Below are 18,524 nucleotides of genomic sequence, written 5' to 3' on the forward strand. Positions count from 1 at the left end.
TCTTTTTGTAAAAAAGAAAACGAATGATTGAATGATGGATGAACTGCTATCATACTTATTAAGTTTTTCTTAAATAGGATTCATATATTATGGAAGGATTCAAGCACTGAAAAAATTGATCTCATCTTGTGTAAAATTAATCTTGTCAATCGACTCGAAAATCCTTACAAGATAAGAAAAATGTCATCATGCTAATTTAAAAATAAATATTAGCTGTCCTTGTGCTACTACTAAATTAACAATCACTTTTCTTATTTTATTTATACTTATATTTGCATTAAAATCATATCTAAATGTAATATATTTTGTATCAATTTATTTATTTTATATTAAAATAGTGTTTTCTAAAAAAATATAATACATATTGTCATATATAATAATTAGCTAATTAATTTTTATGCTGTTTATACTTTAAAACTTTAATTTTAAAGTTTTATAATTTTATTTAAATTTTATTCATTGATATTTTTAAATAAAATAAAAATGTGTGTTAGATATATATATATTTTTTTTTTAATTTTAAGATGGTTAAGGTCTATCTCTTTATTAAGATACTAAGATATTATTAAGATATAATTAATTAAGATATCAAGATATTATTAAATGTAAAATAGATGTCATTTTTAATTATAACGGATTAAGGTCTATCTCTTGATATTTTTTTAGCTATAAATTGCAATTTTTCTTTATACTTATAATGAAAAACTAAAAGAAGAAAGTAATTAATTGATAACAAACTAATTTAATGAGGAACTAACAAAAAAAAGAGCATTTCATAAGTCAATAATTTATCGGTAGCGATATTGTCATGACTAAGAGGACGTCAACCTAAGGAAATGAATAATAATTCAATATCAGCACCTCTCCAAATATATGGTTCTTAATTTTTGAGGTCACTACCAAACTTAGAGGGACAATGTTTTTCTCTTGATTTTTTTTGTTTTCGGTATTTAACTACCATTCAAATCACGTTCGTTACTCTAAACAACTAGCCAACCTACTCCCGCGCACACTTCTACCTTCCTTTCCAAGTTTCTACGGAACCACAATTTTTCTGTAATTAACTTCTCCATTAAAACTCATATACTTCGCCATTTTTTGTGGTTCTACAAGAACCAGCTAATGGCGGAAGATATTTTTCAAACAATATCATTTTCCAATAAATTGGACTCAAGTCAGCAAAATGATATAGCAGGCATTCAGGGAGAAAAAAATTCAAAAGAACCAGTGTCCTTGGCAAGGGGAGCAATGGGGTTTGAAAAAAAAATTGGGAAGTATCAGCTTGTTAGGACCATTGGAGAAGGTAGCTTCTCTAAGGTTAAGCTAGCTGTCAATGGCAACAATGGTCAGAAGGTTGCGATCAAGGTCATTGATAAGCATATGATCTTAGAAAACAATCTTAAGACTCAGGCAAAGCCTCACCCTAGTACTTTCCCTTTATCAACTAACAACCGTTTATTTAACTTTCTTAATCAAGGATATGATATATGTTTCAGGTTAAAAGAGAGATCAGAACAATGAAACTTCTGCATCATCCCAATATAGTTAGCATTCACGAGGTGTATATCATGCATATATATATACAATCTGTCGACAGAAAATTTTAGTGAAGTTTATTTAATTAATCCCTTTATTTCCAATGAACTTCTTGAAACAGGTTATTGGCACGAAAACGAAGATATACATCGTGATGGAATATGTTACAGGAGGACAACTACTAGACAAGTTGGTGAGAATCAACATCCACAAATTGAAAAACTGATACTATATATATGTGTACTTTATTTTCTGCAATTTTCAACTGTGATAATTGATTTGCAGTCCTATGGAGAGAAGTTGGATGAACGTGAGGCAAGAAAACTGTTCCAGCAACTCATTGATGCCTTGGAGTACTGCCATAACAAAGGGGTTTATCATCGAGATCTCAAGGTAAGTTCGCATCAACCTGCATTTTTGTTTCTTTGAAATGGAGTGTTGAAACGTATAAATGAACGTTGACATGCTATTGTAGCCAGAAAATTTGCTTCTTGACAGCAAGGGAAATCTCAAAGTGTCTGATTTTGGATTAAGTGCATTACAAAAGGTAGCATTAATTGTTCCTTTGAATCTTATCCTTATTAGTTCCATCGCAAGTACTTTTTGACTGATTCCAATTTTGATACATGATCATTAGTGTAATGATGTCTTGACCACGCGGTGTGGATCCCCATGTTATGTAGCACCTGAGGTAAGGTTTAATCTCTTTCCTCGGAACATCAGAAGAAAAGGTCTGGCACGTGTGTATTGATTCTAGAACTCCTACACGTGCAGCTTCTACTGAGCAAGGGGTATAATGGAGCAGCTGCTGATGTCTGGTCGTGTGGGGTGATCCTTTTTGAATTACTTGCAGGCTATTTACCATTTAATGACCAGAACTTGATGAACTTATATGGAAAGGTATGGTAAACAGTCAAAGTAATAAAAATTACAGAACACCTTGTTTCTGATACAAACATTACACATTTTCTAATGACTTAATTTCTTTTGTGAAAAGATATGGAAGTCAGAATATAAATGTCCCACATGGTTTACTCGGAGTCAAAAGAAACTAATTGCCAAAATACTTGAACCACGTGCTGCAAAGGTAAAAATTCAGGAACTACTACGACACTGTACTTAAAAAGTGTAATTAGTAGATAATATGGTTTCTTACCATTCCTGTGTCTCATTCAGCGGATAACTATATCAGATATTATTGAAGATCCGTGGTTTCAAAAAGATTACAAGCCTGTTTGTGCATCTGAATTTGATCAGAACATTAACTTGGAGGATGTTGATGTGGCTTTCAATTCAATTCAGGTAATTTGTTGGCAACTAGCACGTTAGAAAATGTTGTAGAAAAACTCACTTGGAGTGACGCACCAAATTGTGTAATAATCTGTGCTACAGGAAAATGTCAGAGAGACGACGGTATCTAAGTCCTCAAGTTTCATTAATGCGTTTCAACTAATAGCTATGTCTCAGGATCTTGATCTATCGGGTCTTTTTGTAGAACAGGTAATCTGGAAGAGGATTCAACTTATTTGTAAAACTTATTATTAAGCCATTAAAAATGCTAATGTTGTGAGTTTCTGGTTTAGGAGGAAAAAAAGCAGACAAAAAGGATGGGATCCAAACACACTATCAATGAAACGATGGAAAAAATAGAAGCTGCTGCAACCGATGCAAGACTGTCGGTAGAGAAAATTAGCAACTTTAAGGTATAATATAAACGATGCTACTCGGATTCTTTAATGCATTCATGAAGTGTGGTACTTTGATTCTGAAATGAATGCTTGTTAAAGTGTTCCTTCTCTTTTGGAAATGTTACCAAACAAAACCAATTTTCAATCCTGATGCCAGATAAAATTGCAACCGAAACAGACAATGGCCACGACCAGGTGTTCCAGATCATACTTATCAGCTCAGGTAATTTATTCATAGATAATGATACGGTGATTACCATTTTTTTATTTTCATTATTTTTTTTTATGTATTTTAATAAAAATTATTGATTAACATATTATTATTTTTTTAGAAAGAATTTTGAAATCCGTTAAATTACGTCAGAAAATAAAAAATGATAATAAAAAAATAAAAATCATATTATAATTTTCTTTTATTTATTTTATGACTTCAATGGAAATAAGAGTATAAGAAAATTAGACTCGTATAAATCAAATTAAATTATGCATCTTAATTTTTTATATTTTTGTATGAGTTATTGCAAAAGAAGCTCAGAGCTCTCAAAATGGATCGAACCTGCGAGTCAACCCAACTTATTATGGATTCGGATCGTGTTGGGTTGAAATTTTTTTACAAATTTTAATATGGGTTAATTTTTGACCCGGCTCATTTAGAATCCGACTCACTTGGGTTGAACCCGTGGTGAGCCGGGTTGGCTCACCAACCTGTAGATAAAAGGGTCACACAAGTATTTTTTATTTGTTTTATTAAGTTGGGCTTTACAGTTGGGTCATGTTAGGTTGTTTTTTTTATCCAACACATAAATAATTTGTATTTTTTTATATTTTGGTTTGTATTTGGATGGTATTAAAGTTTATTTAGATTTTAATTAGAATTACAATTTAGTTTTGACTGAAAAAAATAAAAAAAAATTATACTTTTTTTTAATTAAGTGAACCCGTGAGCCAACCCGTTTAACTCGTCAATCCGTGATGGACCGGACCGGGTTCAAATTTGGTTGGTTCAATAAAAAGTGAGCCGGGTTGAGTTAGCTCACTAAATCATCAACCCGTAATAGGTCGAACTGAATTACCCGTTTTAACAGCTCTCAAGAAGCGAATCAATTTTAGCCTATCCTTTTGACAAAGGGTGGTCGAAGGATTGAAATGAATTCAGCCCAAATTTATATAAATGGATTAGAATTAAATCCAAATCTATATTTAAAAAATAAAGTAAAACTTTTATAAACCTAAATCTAAATAAATAAATTGAATTTTAAATTTAAATATATATATTTTTAAAATAAAATATTTCAGATATTTCAAAATTAATTTCAAATTTATAATAATTTAAAATTAATATATATATATATATATATAATATTATATTATATTTTAATATAAAGATGTATAAATAAATATAAAACTAACATGTGTTTCTTAAATATTAAGATATATTTAGTTAGGTTGATTCAACAACTTTTATGTATATGTTCCTCTAAAAAAACATGAAATAAAATATTATAATATCTCTATGTTAATGTATTTCTTATCTTTGCATTAAATTAAAGACATGAAACACGTGACGTGATATGAAACATAATATAATATATGAACATATTATCTTTAGAGTTAATAATTATGAAATTGAATCATCTTTGCTATAAAGATGTTTTACATTAAATATAATTATTATTATTTTTATATCTTCTTGTTGCTGTGTTGAATAAAGTTTGTAGTGTACTAATTTTAATACATAATTGATGTATAATATTCTTAATTCCTAATTTTTATATGTAATTTTAAATTGTTTTGAAAGGAAATACCAATTTTAAAATCTGTAAACATTCAAAGTATTGTCATTAAAAAAAAATATGAATTATAATTTAATTATTTAGAAAAAATGATTTTTCATCTAAATATAAGTTTGGATTAGTTTGTATCCAATTATTCAGATGTATGGGTACATACATCCCTAACATAGTTTGGTACACCATTAAATATAGGCCTGAAAAATTAGAGGAATGAGCAATTTTCCTTATTAAAATTTGTTACCACTAAAAAAATTAATAAATTTTGATGAATTTATTTTTATTTTTTCTAAATTCAAAGTCATCATAAAGAATTTAAAAAGTGAAAGCAACAATTAGTTGCTTTGAATTGAACAGAATACCGACGTGTTTTTTAAAAGAAAAATGAGTAAAAACTAATTTTATCAGAAATAGGTCATAATCTCCCTAATTTCCTTTCTTTTTTGTTCATTGTTAAAGAAAGCTCAATTGTTGTGTATATTTGTGAGAATTATCAGGTGATTGAAGTTGCTCCAACTCACTGTGTTGTAGAAATATCAAAATCTACTGGAGATATAAGAACGTACAACAAAGTAAGAAAATTTCTTCTTGGCTGAATATGCAAGCTCATGAATTTGGTTACTGATTTTAATTTTGATTATCAGTTTTGTGAAAGTTTATCAAATCTGGTGAAGCAAAAACCCGGTGTGCCATCACAGAGCGAAGATTCTGTAGATCAATGTGCCTCTGAGAGAAAAAAACACGACGCTGGATGGTAGTTATTAGCTTATAACTCAATGGTGATTATACTGTCCACTGCCACCATATGCTGATTATTGGCCATTTTCAATTATCAATTTCAGCTATGAAGAGCCAAAAAGTGAAGATAGAAAACTTTTTCGTGGCTACGAATCTTCTTGAAGGTGGAGTGAATCCATGTCTCCCTGTTTTGGTGAGTTCATGGAAGTTCAACAAGAAGGATGAAACAAAGTGTTTCATTTATAGATGGAAGCAATAAGTACTTTTTTTTCTTCTTTTCTCCTTTTCATCTATCTTCTTGTTGGAAGCAAATTTCCTTTTCGGTTTTCTTTTCTTTTGTTCTTCTTCATTCATCTTCATTATATAAAATAACGAAAAATGCATATTGGCATTTCCAGAGCACATCCTGTAAAACTAATTCACTTGCTATAATTAATTCAAAGAACTAAAACCAAAATGGCCACTTATGAAAATCACTTATGAAAATCATTAGTATACTTAACAATTTTTCATATAAAAATTATAACAAATATGACAATGTCACATTGCAACAGACACAGCATAAACAATGCCACATCGCTGTTCTGGTTTGTGAGCTGCTAGTTTTTTTACAGCAGAGAGAGATGTGGAGAACCGATTTAGGAGCTCACTCGTGACAAAAATTTCCTTGAAGAATGTAAAACTATCAGCTTTTTACATTAGACATGTGGAAGTGCTTTGGGGCTTGAGTTGTGACACGTGTCACGTGGTTAATTCTAGAACATACCATGGTGGGCACTAACGTCGTATAATAAGGACAAGAGAACTCACGGGCAGAACAGAAACCTGGCTCACGGGGGAACCTACAATCATCGATCACACAGCATAATCTTTGTCTACATTTCTCACTCCCACACTTCACTTGCGTTTAGCTAACGCTCGATATCTCAACAATCTACAGCATCTAGAAGTTGTAGTTAATAGTAAAATATTAAGCAATCACTTAAACAATCGGCGATTATTCCTCACGGCACCTAAATGGCAAGTGATATAATATAACCCCTTCCAACACTAGCTAAACTCCAACCACATTGTTAAACCAAGTTCACTCTATAAATTAAGCTGCATAGCTAAAAATTTGTGCCACACACCAACCCAAGTGATGATAATGAAAACCCGTTTGGTCCTGTTCTTGCTTCTAGCTCTTGTCACCTTCATCAGCAATGCTAACACTCTCCCAATCAGTCCTCAATTGAGCCAACAGAAAAGGCCTGATAATGAAACCATATACAGGGTGTCGAAGCAACTATGCTGGGGTTGCATGGCGGAGTCGGTAGAGTTCTTGTTCAGGCACAACTTGGTGAGAGCAAGCAAGTGGGAGCTTCCACTGACGTGGGACTTTGAGCTGGAGCAGTACGCGAGGTGGTGGGCCGGTGAAAGGAAAGCAGATTGTAAACTGGAACATTCTTTTCCGGAAAATGGTTTCAAGCTTGGAGAGAACATTTTCTGGGGTGGTGGCTCGGCGTGGACACCTTCTGATGCTGTGAGAGTGTGGGCTGATGAAGAGAAGTACTACACGTATGCCACTAATTCCTGTGTTCCGGGTCAGATGTGTGGCCATTACACTCAGATAGTGTGGAAGAGCACCAGAAGAATCGGATGTGCACGGGTTGTATGCGACGATGGAGATGTCTTCATGACTTGTAATTATGATCCCGTGGGCAATTATGTTGGAGAGCGACCCTATTAAATTATATAAACTATGTGTGCTTGTATATTAGATTTATATAAACTATGTGTGTGCATGATTATGCATGTAGCTAGAATGAAAAAACAGTGGTAGATTATGTATTGCTGAACTGCTTGCTATTGTGAGTGTGAATTGAGTATAAATTGTACTAGTATATATACATGAGTGGGATAATTTTGTGGAATTGATTAAATTAATCATTAAGCAGTACTTGGGGCAATAATAAATCAAAGTACAAAAGAAGTGAGTGTTGCTTCTTGTTAAATTTGGAGTAAAAAGTGACATAAAATATTTATCCTGCCATGTGATCTGCTTCTGATTTGTCAACTATGGCAGCTTGAGTTGTCTGATATGCATGGCTTACTTGACTGCATTTTCCAGTGCTTTTAGTTTATCGGGACACCCAACACACAACCCATTATTTATATAACCTTAACCGCTCACTTTATTAATACCAATTGAAGTTGTTAAAAGTTATTAATACCAATTTCATTTTAATTTTGTACGCAAGTTTATGTCCAACTCAATCAATCTTGGTTGTTAAACATTCTCTGTTCAATCACTGAGTTAATAAAAAGTTAATTATATAAGTGGAATCAGTGTTTGAGCAGCAAATGTGAGAAAATATGACACAGTAAAAGAAACACGCCATTTTAGTCGTAAAAGATCCACGCATCATTAGCAATGTCATCCACCGGTTAACAGGGGTGGGTAAACTCACCGGTACATTTTTTGTTTTTTAAATCGGTCTATATGCCATGGTTTTTGCATAAATCAAATATATCAAAATGCAGTAGTAATTTTACAATTTAAATGAACTTTTATGTTTCGATTGTCTTAATAACTTAATAACAGAGACAAAAAAAAGTTTAATGTTTCGATTTTTCGAGAACAAGTCTAATGACTCTCAAATTTATAAAAAAAAATTTAATATTTTATTTTTGTTTAATTTGAACTCAAAGGTTTAAATTTCAATTCTTTCAAAATCAAAGTATTCGAGAATAGTTTAAGTATGAGTCTAAAGTTTCACATTAGATATAGTAGACAAAGTTAAATACTATATAAAAATAAAAATCCATCACACAATTGTCTTAAAATTTTATGATAAAAATAGTATCAAATGTCTTATATGTGTAAGATTAATGTCATATATATATAAAACTACCAGAATGACTAATAACATAACTATAATTAAAAAGGATCACCATTCTCTTAAAGTTTTTGAATTAAAAATGATGTCAAATATTTTATATATATAAAACAAATGTTTTATATATATATATATATATATATATATATATATATATATATATATATATATATATAAACCCAACCGAATAAAACCTATTCTTATTCAATTTCTTTTTGCCCAAGACCTATAAATTGGTTTAATTTAGGTTTAATTATGTTTTTGTCCCCATTTTGGAGTCAAAATCTCAAAATGGTACCCAAAATTTTAAAAGTCTCAAAATGGTCTCCTTTTTTGTTGAAACGTCTCACATTTGCCCTTCCCGTTAAGTCAAGGTTGACGCCGTTAGAAGGAGTGTCACGTGTCAGTTCCTCAATTTTTTGAATTTTTTGATTAATTTTTTTTGAATTTTTTTTTTTATTTTTAATTTTTTTTTGAATTTTTTTTAAAAAATCAAAAAAATTACCACGTGTCAAGCTGTCATCGTGCCACGTGGCAGTGACAGTGACATGTGTCAGTATTACGCCATGTGTCATTTTGTTAGTCTCAATTTGGTCCCTTTATTTTAATTTGTCTCAATTTAGTCTCAATTTTTGTAAAAATGAGCAATTTTGTCCTCCTTCAAATTGAAACAAAATTTAATTTTATATAAATGTTATACAAATATTTTTATTCAAATTGATATTTTTATTATATATTTTTAACATAGCTAAGTTTAGTTAAAATTATGTTTCACATTCAACTTTACTTAAAATTGTTTTCAAATTTTAGATTTATATGTGTTTTATTGTAACATGAACTAGGTAATTTATGATTTTTTTTCCATTAACATTATTTTCTATTAACAACTTTTAAACCATTTTAAATAAAGTTCAATGTAAAATATTAATTAAATGAACTTAATTTGGTTAAAAATATTTACTTGAAATATCAATTTTGATGAAAATATTTGTGTACATTTATACAGAAATTAAATTTGATTTCAATTTGGAGAGGGACAAAATTGCTGAATTTTTACAAAAATTGGGACTAAATTGAGACAAATTAAAATAAAGGGACCAAATTGAGACTAACAAAATGACACGTGGCGTAATACTGACACGTGTCACTATCACTGCCACGTGGCACGATGACAGCTTGACACGTGGTAATTTTTTGATTTTTTTAAAAAAATTAAAAAAAATTAAAAAAAAATAATAAAAAATTCAAAAAATCGAGGAACTGACACGTGGCATTCTCTCTAACGGCGTCAACCTTTGACTTAACGGGAAGGGCAAACGTGAGACATTTCAAAAAAAATGACCATTTTGAGACTTTTAAAAATTTAGATACCATTTTAAAATTTTGACTCCAAAATGAAGAACAAAAGCATAATTAAACCTTTAATTTACAAATGACATTTTTTTAATTATTTTATACGCTAAATTGTCTCGATTCACGTAGAATCGAGACATGACGAGAGCATATACTTTGATTTTATTAATAACCGAGATAGATTAGACTTTAGGTCCGATTTTCGAAGTAACTGAGGCCTAAAGAACGTTATTGGATAAAAATTTTCAAATTTGGTGCAGAGTTGACCACTCTTTTGCAGTTTTCTCTTGGACTTACTCCTTTTTCTTCTTCTTTGAGAAACAATGCCATCCACCACCACTTCTGCGTTGCCTCATTCCGCCACCACTTCCGCCAGTGTGGTCGCGCTGCGCTTATTGTCTGTCGCTGAACCCCGTGCCTTGGATGGTATTTTTTTTGCATTTTTCTTTCTTTTTGTTTTCATTTTGAGTACATTCTTCTTTTGCGTTTTTGTTGCAGTCTAACGAGGTGCATATATATATATATATATATATATATATATATATATATATATATATATATATATATATATATATATATATATTTAATTTGTTTCTTATTTTATTTTAAAAAGATGTTGACATGTTTAATTATATTTTATCTATAATAATATATAAAGAAGTATTTATATTTTATAATATCAATTTTATTCTTTATAATATAACTATTTATTAAATTTTTAAAAAATATTTATTTTTAAAAAATTGTTTTTTTTAATTCATCAATAATTAATTTTTCTATTCATTTTATTTTATTTTTAATAATTAATAAATATAAATTTATTTTATATATTAATTTAATAATATTAAATTATTATCAGTTATTAATACATTATCATTTATAGTTAATAAAAAAATGTGTAATAACATTTGTGTGTACAAAGGTCTATAATAATAAAAAAAGTTTTACCTTCATTTGAATCCTTCATAATAGATGTTTGCTTTGATGGTTGATTTTGAAAGTTAAAATGAAATTATTGATATTTTAAAATGGTAAAATATATAAAGAACCTGTTACTATCTAATGATATTTATTTACTTACAAAATTAACTTTGATTTTGTACCCGACTGCAGTAATTGAAACATGTTTGTATACAACAAATTTGTAAATAATGAAATGTATAGTTTTATTATAAATCAAAGGTTAAATAATTATTAGATTACATCTATGGTATAAAATTCTGGAAATTGGACTGACCTCTTTGTAGCATGTTATTAATTTATTTATAAATTAAAAATATAATTATGCATATGAAATTGGTCGGCATGACATGGTGTGCACTATCTAGTATAATTTATCAACCAGCATGCTCCGAAATATTATTTAACTCAAGAAACCTACTTGTTAAATTGACAGGAAGCATTAAAACATTTCATAATAAGCATCATAGAACATTCTTAAATTTTTTATGCGTTAGTACATTGCATGGGTTGTTGGGCATGCGTTGATGAGATAGTTAAAGATTTAAGTGAGTTCAAGTCTTATATTAATTAAATATAAAAAAGTTGAATATTATATAAAAATGAAGACATAAATTTATTGTTTGAAGGTGGTGTCGATTTTTATGTGTAAGTTGAACTTATGTTTCATTGATATTATATCTTTTTCAGTGGTGGATCTTGAACAATAATTTTGGGAGAACCAAAATAATATACTCAAAATTTATATATTTAATTATTGTCACTAACACAATAAAAACGAATAAATAATTTAGTATAAATGTACTTACAAAAGAAATTACACATATACAAAGGATTATCTTTCGTTTTTTTAAATTTTTGAACTCATCAATAATTGAACTAAAACTAACATTTTAAACTATTTATTTTTCAATGTAAATATAAACATGTTTCAAAGAATTAGTATAAAACACATTCTTCTAATTGAACAATATAATCATTTGTATCATGATTCAGGATACGTAAAGATAAGATATTGAATTCGTATTGTTTTCATCGTCGCGGATAACTTTCTTTTAATCACTTTTAAAAAATACAAATATTATTTTATTCTTCATCAATATACCTACTTCTTTTTGAAGTTTAAGACTAAGAAATTATTTATCATAATTTAATTAAAAAAAAATAAAATAAAAGTTACTAAAAGAAAAATCAATAACAATCAAGTCCCAATTAAAATATGGTTATGAAAAAACACATAGTATAATCATTTTTCTCCCATACCCATGCCCCAATGAAGCTCCACCGCTGATCTTCTCGATGATCCTGATTCCTATCCTAAAAGACCCATCGAAAGGTATGTATGCTCAATAACTTATTTTGTTAGATCTTAATGTGTTGATCTTTGTGTGTGGTATTGAGCACTCATCATAAGATTTTGGACCGAATGTGGTGTCAAACTTTATGTGTGGGTTGATTCATATTACATTGGTATTATATCTTTTCGGTGATCCTCTTTCAACAGATTTATCTAAAGGTAGGTATGCTTAGGAATGACAAAAATATTTGTGCTCGTGGATATCTGCGGATAAAATCGATAACGGATAGTTGGTATCCACAGGTATTTGCTACCCGCGGGTAGTAGGTAGCGAATATTTTAATATCCGCTTATAAACGGGTCGGGTACGGGTATCATATTATTCTTACCTATGGGTACCTGTTACCCGTAAAAAATTAAAATTAAAATTATGTTTTCTTAAGTTATATTTAATTAAAATTAAAATTTAATTTATATTTTATTAGATTAAATTAAATTTATATTTAATTTAATTTATATTTTATTTTACATTTTATTTACGGGTATCTGCGGGTCTTAAAATACTTGCGGGTATTTTTTAAAAGGGTACCTGCGCGGGTAGCAGGGCAAGTAACGGGCATAATTTTTTATTGCGGATCAGGTTGCGGATAGGCACTATCTATGCCCGACCCGACCTGTTGCCATCCCTAGGTATGTTTAACAATTTATTTTGTTAGACCTTCGCTGGGTTGACCTGTGTCAATCCTTATGTAGGTTGATCTTATGTGTGAGTTGAGTTGAGCACCTATTACCTTAAAGTTTTGTGTTGAAGATGATGTTAATCCTTATATGTCGGTTGAACACTTATCTTAAGGTTTTGCACCGAATTTTATATATGAGTTGATCTTATATTTTATTAATATTATATCTCTTTGGTGATTTTTTATGAAAAGATCTGTAAAAAAGTAAGTACATATGGTCAATATATAACTTATTTTGTTGGACCTTTATTAACACTACCAATGCTTCCTCGGTTAAACCCACAACTTGTGGGTCTGTTCACTTGAGGGTAATTATTATTCACGCGGAAGAGAGATGACTGATTTTTAGGTGATTTCACTTGTTCACTTTGAGAGAGGAAAAAAGGAAGGAATAGTGGGATTCCTTTATTTTCTTGTCTTATCTCTTCTGCAAAGATTTGATGGTGATATTGTCCAAATTACAATTATGTCCTCCATTAACTTTTTCGTTTTTTGTAATTAAAGTTAATTCACGCAAATATTTTATACTGTACACATTTGAAATTGTCACGAAAATTTCTTCTCAATAATAGTAAAGAAACTACAAGTAATATTAATTTTAAATTTTTTTATTAAAATATGTTATTTTAATTTATTCATTTTAATATTTTTGTAAAACAAATATAACTCATCTAATTATAATTTTACATTATTTCTAAAATCAAGGACAATTTGGTAATCATATTTTTCTTTTCACTAAACTTAATCTTTAATCTATCACATAAATCAAATCACTTACGAATTTTCAAAAGTTTTACTTCTAAATCCACTCACTTTTACCTTTAAATCATTTTTAAGTGAACAATACAAAAATTACTGTCTAATCTACTTAAATTCATTCATTCTCCTCCTCAATTCGATCTTCAAAATTAAACATATACAGTATCTTGTCTAAACAACTCAATAGAGAAAGGTCTGATAGTGAGAACATATACAGTGTGTGAACCCAACGATGTTGGGGTTGCACTGCAATGTCACAAGAGTTCTTGTACATTAACAACTTGGTCAGAGCAACCAAATGGAAATATTCTTTCCAAAACATGGTTTCATGCATGGACAACACTTGTTTTTCAATTTACTTGTTTTTACGCATTGTGTTACTTGAAGAAACACTTAAATCCCAGCATTGGAGTCAAGGTTGGAATAAAGTATTTATCCTTCCATGTGAAGTGTATCTGATTGTCAACTCTGCCAGCTCGAGGTGCTCGGAGTTTCTTTTTTTTTTTTTTTAATGAAATTTAATTTAAATAAGATACCAAAATGATATTTCAAAACTTAGGAAACTAAAAAATAACAAGACACGATGCAGAGGTGTATTTTATCATAAAATCTTTATAACTACGCAAAATTGGGCCTATTCGTGTAAGGAATTAAGTACTCATGTGACAAATAACTAAAATCTAAACTACCACTATTATGCTTTTCACATACTAATACTCATACTCTCTAGTCTTTAAGCATATATATAAATTTATTTGATGGTTTTGAAAAAAATGACACTCATCACCTCCTTAATTATAGCTAAAGTTAACATATTTAGTATTAAATAAAAAAATTTAAAAAATAAAAATTAGTTTTAAAACATTAAAAATATTTTTTTTATTAAAAAAACCGAATGATGCAATTATTATATATTTACAGTATAAAAAATATAATCGCTCAGTTATAAATTATCTTATGAAAATATAAAAAGTCATATCATTCAGGAAAATATTATTTTAATATAAAAATAAATAGTTATAAAATACATACTTAAATTTATTAAATAATTATTTTAAAGAAAATTAGTGGGTAGGCATTATTTTATTGAAAACATAACTTCCTGAATGTCATTTATTAAAAGTATTTATATATAAACTTTTGGAAGGTAATTACAATTTTTTATTTAATAAAATCATTTTCTTCTTTAAACGTATGAGTTCATTAGAGTTGGGAGAATTTATTTTATATTCTTAATTAATTTAAATAATTTATGTTTATTAAATGTATTTTTTTAATTGATAAGGGATAAGACTATCTTTTAAAACTTAAAAAAAGAAGGATTTAGTTAATTTATACAGTTCTTACTTTAAAAAATTGTAAAACGTTTTTGGGGTATCTTAACCTAAATTTTCTCATTTGATGAAGCATATGCTTCTTTGGTTTTTTAATCAACTTTTATGTCAACTCATTAACAATCGGTTTAGTCCAACACTAACGGTATTCAAACATTATATATACTAAATTGCTAACTAATTCAATTGAAAATAGATTAAATTAAAACCACTACAACAAGTCACAACTTTATCTTCCATTTTTATCTGTGCTTACCACCACTACCACCACTTGGCCTTTACCTTCCATTCTTTCTATTTTGATAATTTGATTTAATTTTTTGTATCAAAAATTACATTAGCAACATTCTTTGAAAGGAAATAATGAGACCAACCAGACACAAGCTTATGATGATCATAGTACGACACAAATCTAGCTAGAAGCAAAAAAAAAAAAAAACTTAAAATGCTACGTGGGACTCGCTTAAATAAAAACAAAATCCGAAAAAGAAACGAAAAGAAAACATATTACTATGAGACATTTAGATTTGATATTAGACAAGCAATAAAAACAAGGATACAGAGTAGCTAGCTACACGATTGAAGACACGAGAGACAGAGCCACAATTAAACCCACATGGCAAACAGACAACACTAATATGCCAGAGGAGAACATGGGCAAGATCCTAATACATTATTGACTTGTCTCAGAGCTTATAATTACAGAATTTTCAGTAAGGTTTTTCTCCATAGTAATTACCGGGAGGGTCGTAGTTGCAGGTCATGAAAGTGCCCTTCCCTCCAGAGCAAACAACGCTAGCACAACCAACCTTCCTAGTAGTGTTCCACACAATCTGGGTATAATGTCCACACATCTGTCCATCCGCACAAGAATTGTGCCAATAATTGTACCATTGACGCTCCTCAACCCATGCAGTAACAGCTTGTGCTGGCTTCCACCCCGTGCCACTGCCCCAGAATATGTTCTCACCGTAAGGTCCATTCGAATGCTCCAGCGCACAATCACTGCGCCTCTGGTTTGCGTACCACTGGGCGTAGCGTACCAGTTTGTAGTCCCACACCAAGGGACGCTGCCTCACCGACGCACGTGCTGCATTCTGGGGGATCAGAAACTGGTTTGCGAAGCTTCTGGGTTGGTTTTGGGTTGGCACAACAATGGCATGGGTGGTTGTGGTTAGCAACAGGAACAAAGCTAGTGTGGAAAAACAATGTTCCATTTTGATGTTGTGTTGGAGATTTGAGGATGTTCTGTGGGTAGGAGGAAGGGGTGTTATATAAAGTGGTGGGGGCTGAGATTAGAGTTTGAGAGTGGTTATGTTGTCAACTGTTTTGGCCTTGGTGGCATCCATGTTCGACCATGATTGCAATTTTTAATTCTTGGTTAAAGGAAATGTAGTTAATTGAAACCATAGTCAGTTACTCTGTTTTTTCATTCCCTAGATTTTCATTGGCCAGCTATTCATTAGTTTCCACGTTTGTAGGCCAAAGACGTTGAGTTGAGTTGAGATTCCCTTCTTTTTGCACATGGGATACTTTTATGGTCCGAGTGATTGGATAATGTGTACCAATTTTATTAACCTTTCAAGCAAATTGAGCTCCACTATTGGGAACGACTTTCGATTTGAAAATAATAATGATCTCATTCAAACCATAGAATAAAGGGCTTGACTAGAATTTTGGTTCTTCATTATTTTTTTTTTTCAATTTAACGAATCGATTTAAATTTCCCGTGGCTTTATCATTTTTGACATAAATAATTTGGCCTGACATGTGATATGATATGTTAGTCACATGATTAGTTAAAGGGACTCATTTTGACATGTGTGATTATATTACATAAGTTACGTTTTGCTATCTAATTGCATTATTTAATCTATTTTAATCTTGTATATATGTAATAATATTGATGAATTTTGATGCATTAGTAAGTATAATTTTCTTTTAAAGAAATTCAAAAGAAAAATATAAGTATATACGTAGGGGGAATTTAAAGTATTTCAAAGTACAAGTCGTTAAAATTTTAGATATGAAAAAAAATGTTGTAAAAAAACTAAAGCAAATAAATCTTAGATTAAATCATTTCAAAAACAAATTTCATATAAAATCTATACATAATACAAAGATTATTTTTAGATGAAATAATAATTTAGGAGCATGTAAGGACACAACAAAAATGTAATAAGATCTTAAGAAAATACTTTAACGATCCATGATGAATAAAGAAGTAGTACAGTGTATAGATATGTGCCTAGTTTGTTAGAAAGCTAAGATAAAACATCAAATATCAACAGAAATACTACAATCTTTGGATATACCAGAATGAAAATAGGATAGTAAATAATTGAATTTTGTAGTTAGCTTACCACGAACTATTCAAAAGTTTAATTCCACATGGGTTATTGTTGATAGGCCAACAAAGTCTACTAACATTTTACCCATTAACATTATGTAGTCATTGGAGAAACTAACTAAATTATACATAAGAGAAATTGTAAGATTGGATGAAGTTCTAACTAGCATTGTATATGATAGAGATCTTATGCTTACTTCAAAATTTTGTGAATGTATGCATCAAGTCTTGGAAACTAAACTCCATCTTAGCTTGGTTTATCATCATGATGGACAATGACAAAGAATCATTCGATCTTTGAAAGATTTATTAAGAGCTTGTTGTACTAGAGGATTCTAGTAGTTAGGATCAATACTTGCTCTTGATTAAGTTCACTTATAATAACAGTTCCCATTCTAGCATAAATATGACGTCTTACGAGGCATTGTATAAGAAAAAACGTAGAACTCTTTATGTTGGTTTTATATGAAAAAAAAAATCTTAGATCCTGATATAATTCAATAAATCACATAGAAAATCAAAATGATTAGAGATGAATATATATATATATATATATATATATATATATATATATATATATATATATATAATAAATAAAACTATGTCATGACTTTTAGGGCATAAATTGTTTAAGGAATTTTGTGTTCTTATATAAATAAATGGGTTAATCTTTTTATACCAATGGTATCAGAGTTTTTCAATGAATCCAGTGTTTTGAGTTCGAACCTCCTCCTCTGAAGGAGGGCGATTATAAAAGAATTTTGTGTCATTGTACAAACGGGTTAACCTTTTCATAACTAGGATTGACACTCCTCACATAATATATCTAATAGGTCTCGTTAATGTCACTGATCTCTAACTAGAAAATGTTATAATTATGGTTATAATTCTTATAAGATACTAATGTAGAATAAAGTTATGAAATATATTTAATGAATAATTAAAATTTTATACGTAATTTATAAATTGAATCATTGGATTATAAATTAAAAAAAAACTAAAATAAAAGTTTTACTTATAATCTAATCAAAATTAACTCAAGTTATTAACTACAAAATAATGTAATAAAAACATCACAACTTTCATTTTAAATTAACAAA

At 29.5% G+C, this 18,524-nt stretch overlaps 2 protein-coding genes and 1 pseudogene across 3 annotated transcripts; 2 read left to right on the forward strand and 1 right to left on the reverse strand.

The window, feature by feature from the left end:
* The first annotated feature begins 1,105 nt into the window (after nt 1-1,105).
* Nucleotides 1,106-7,665, forward strand: CIPK21 (CBL-interacting protein kinase 21). The gene is made up of 15 exons (XM_028062829.2): nt 1,106-1,410; nt 1,497-1,559; nt 1,658-1,729; nt 1,822-1,929; nt 2,012-2,083; nt 2,174-2,227; nt 2,311-2,436; nt 2,534-2,623; nt 2,713-2,838; nt 2,929-3,036; nt 3,120-3,239; nt 3,382-3,447; nt 5,512-5,586; nt 5,659-5,768; nt 5,857-7,665. The coding sequence occupies exons 1-15, from the start codon at nt 1,123-1,125 to the stop codon at nt 5,912-5,914; spliced, it is 1,536 nt and encodes a 511-aa protein (XP_027918630.1). The 5' UTR covers nt 1,106-1,122; the 3' UTR covers nt 5,915-7,665.
* On the forward strand, nt 6,808-7,665 carry LOC114176520 (pathogenesis-related protein PR-1 pseudogene; annotated as a pseudogene). Its single transcript, XR_014993976.1, has one exon. The product of XR_014993976.1 is annotated as a pathogenesis-related protein PR-1 pseudogene (transcript).
* A 7,916-nt stretch (nt 7,666-15,581) lies between these two features.
* Nucleotides 15,582-16,444, reverse strand: LOC114176791 (CAP (Cysteine-rich secretory proteins, Antigen 5, and Pathogenesis-related 1 protein) superfamily protein). The gene has a single exon (XM_028061952.2). It carries the CDS (start codon nt 16,289-16,291, stop codon nt 15,785-15,787), a length of 507 nt encoding a protein of 168 aa, XP_027917753.1. The 5' UTR covers nt 16,292-16,444; the 3' UTR covers nt 15,582-15,784.
* Between the last annotated feature and the right edge of the window lie 2,080 nt (nt 16,445-18,524).

This window comes from Vigna unguiculata, chromosome 3, assembly GCF_037176805.1.
Source record: "Vigna unguiculata cultivar grain cowpea cultivar isolate G323 ecotype 2 chromosome 3, ASM3717680v1, whole genome shotgun sequence".
NCBI classification, from domain to species: Eukaryota; Viridiplantae; Streptophyta; class Magnoliopsida; order Fabales; family Fabaceae; genus Vigna; species Vigna unguiculata.

Coding starts and splice junctions, on each gene's coding strand:
- CIPK21 (XM_028062829.2), top strand. CDS start 1,123: ATGGCGGAAGATATTTTTCAAACAATATCATTTTCCAATAAATTGGAC. Junction 2,624..2,712: donor TTGAACCACGTGCTGCAAAG/GTAAAAATTCAG, acceptor TGTCTCATTCAG/CGGATAACTATATCAGATAT. Junction 5,587..5,658: donor ATATAAGAACGTACAACAAA/GTAAGAAAATTT, acceptor TTTGATTATCAG/TTTTGTGAAAGTTTATCAAA.
- LOC114176791 (XM_028061952.2), bottom strand. CDS start 16,291: ATGGAACATTGTTTTTCCACACTAGCTTTGTTCCTGTTGCTAACCACA.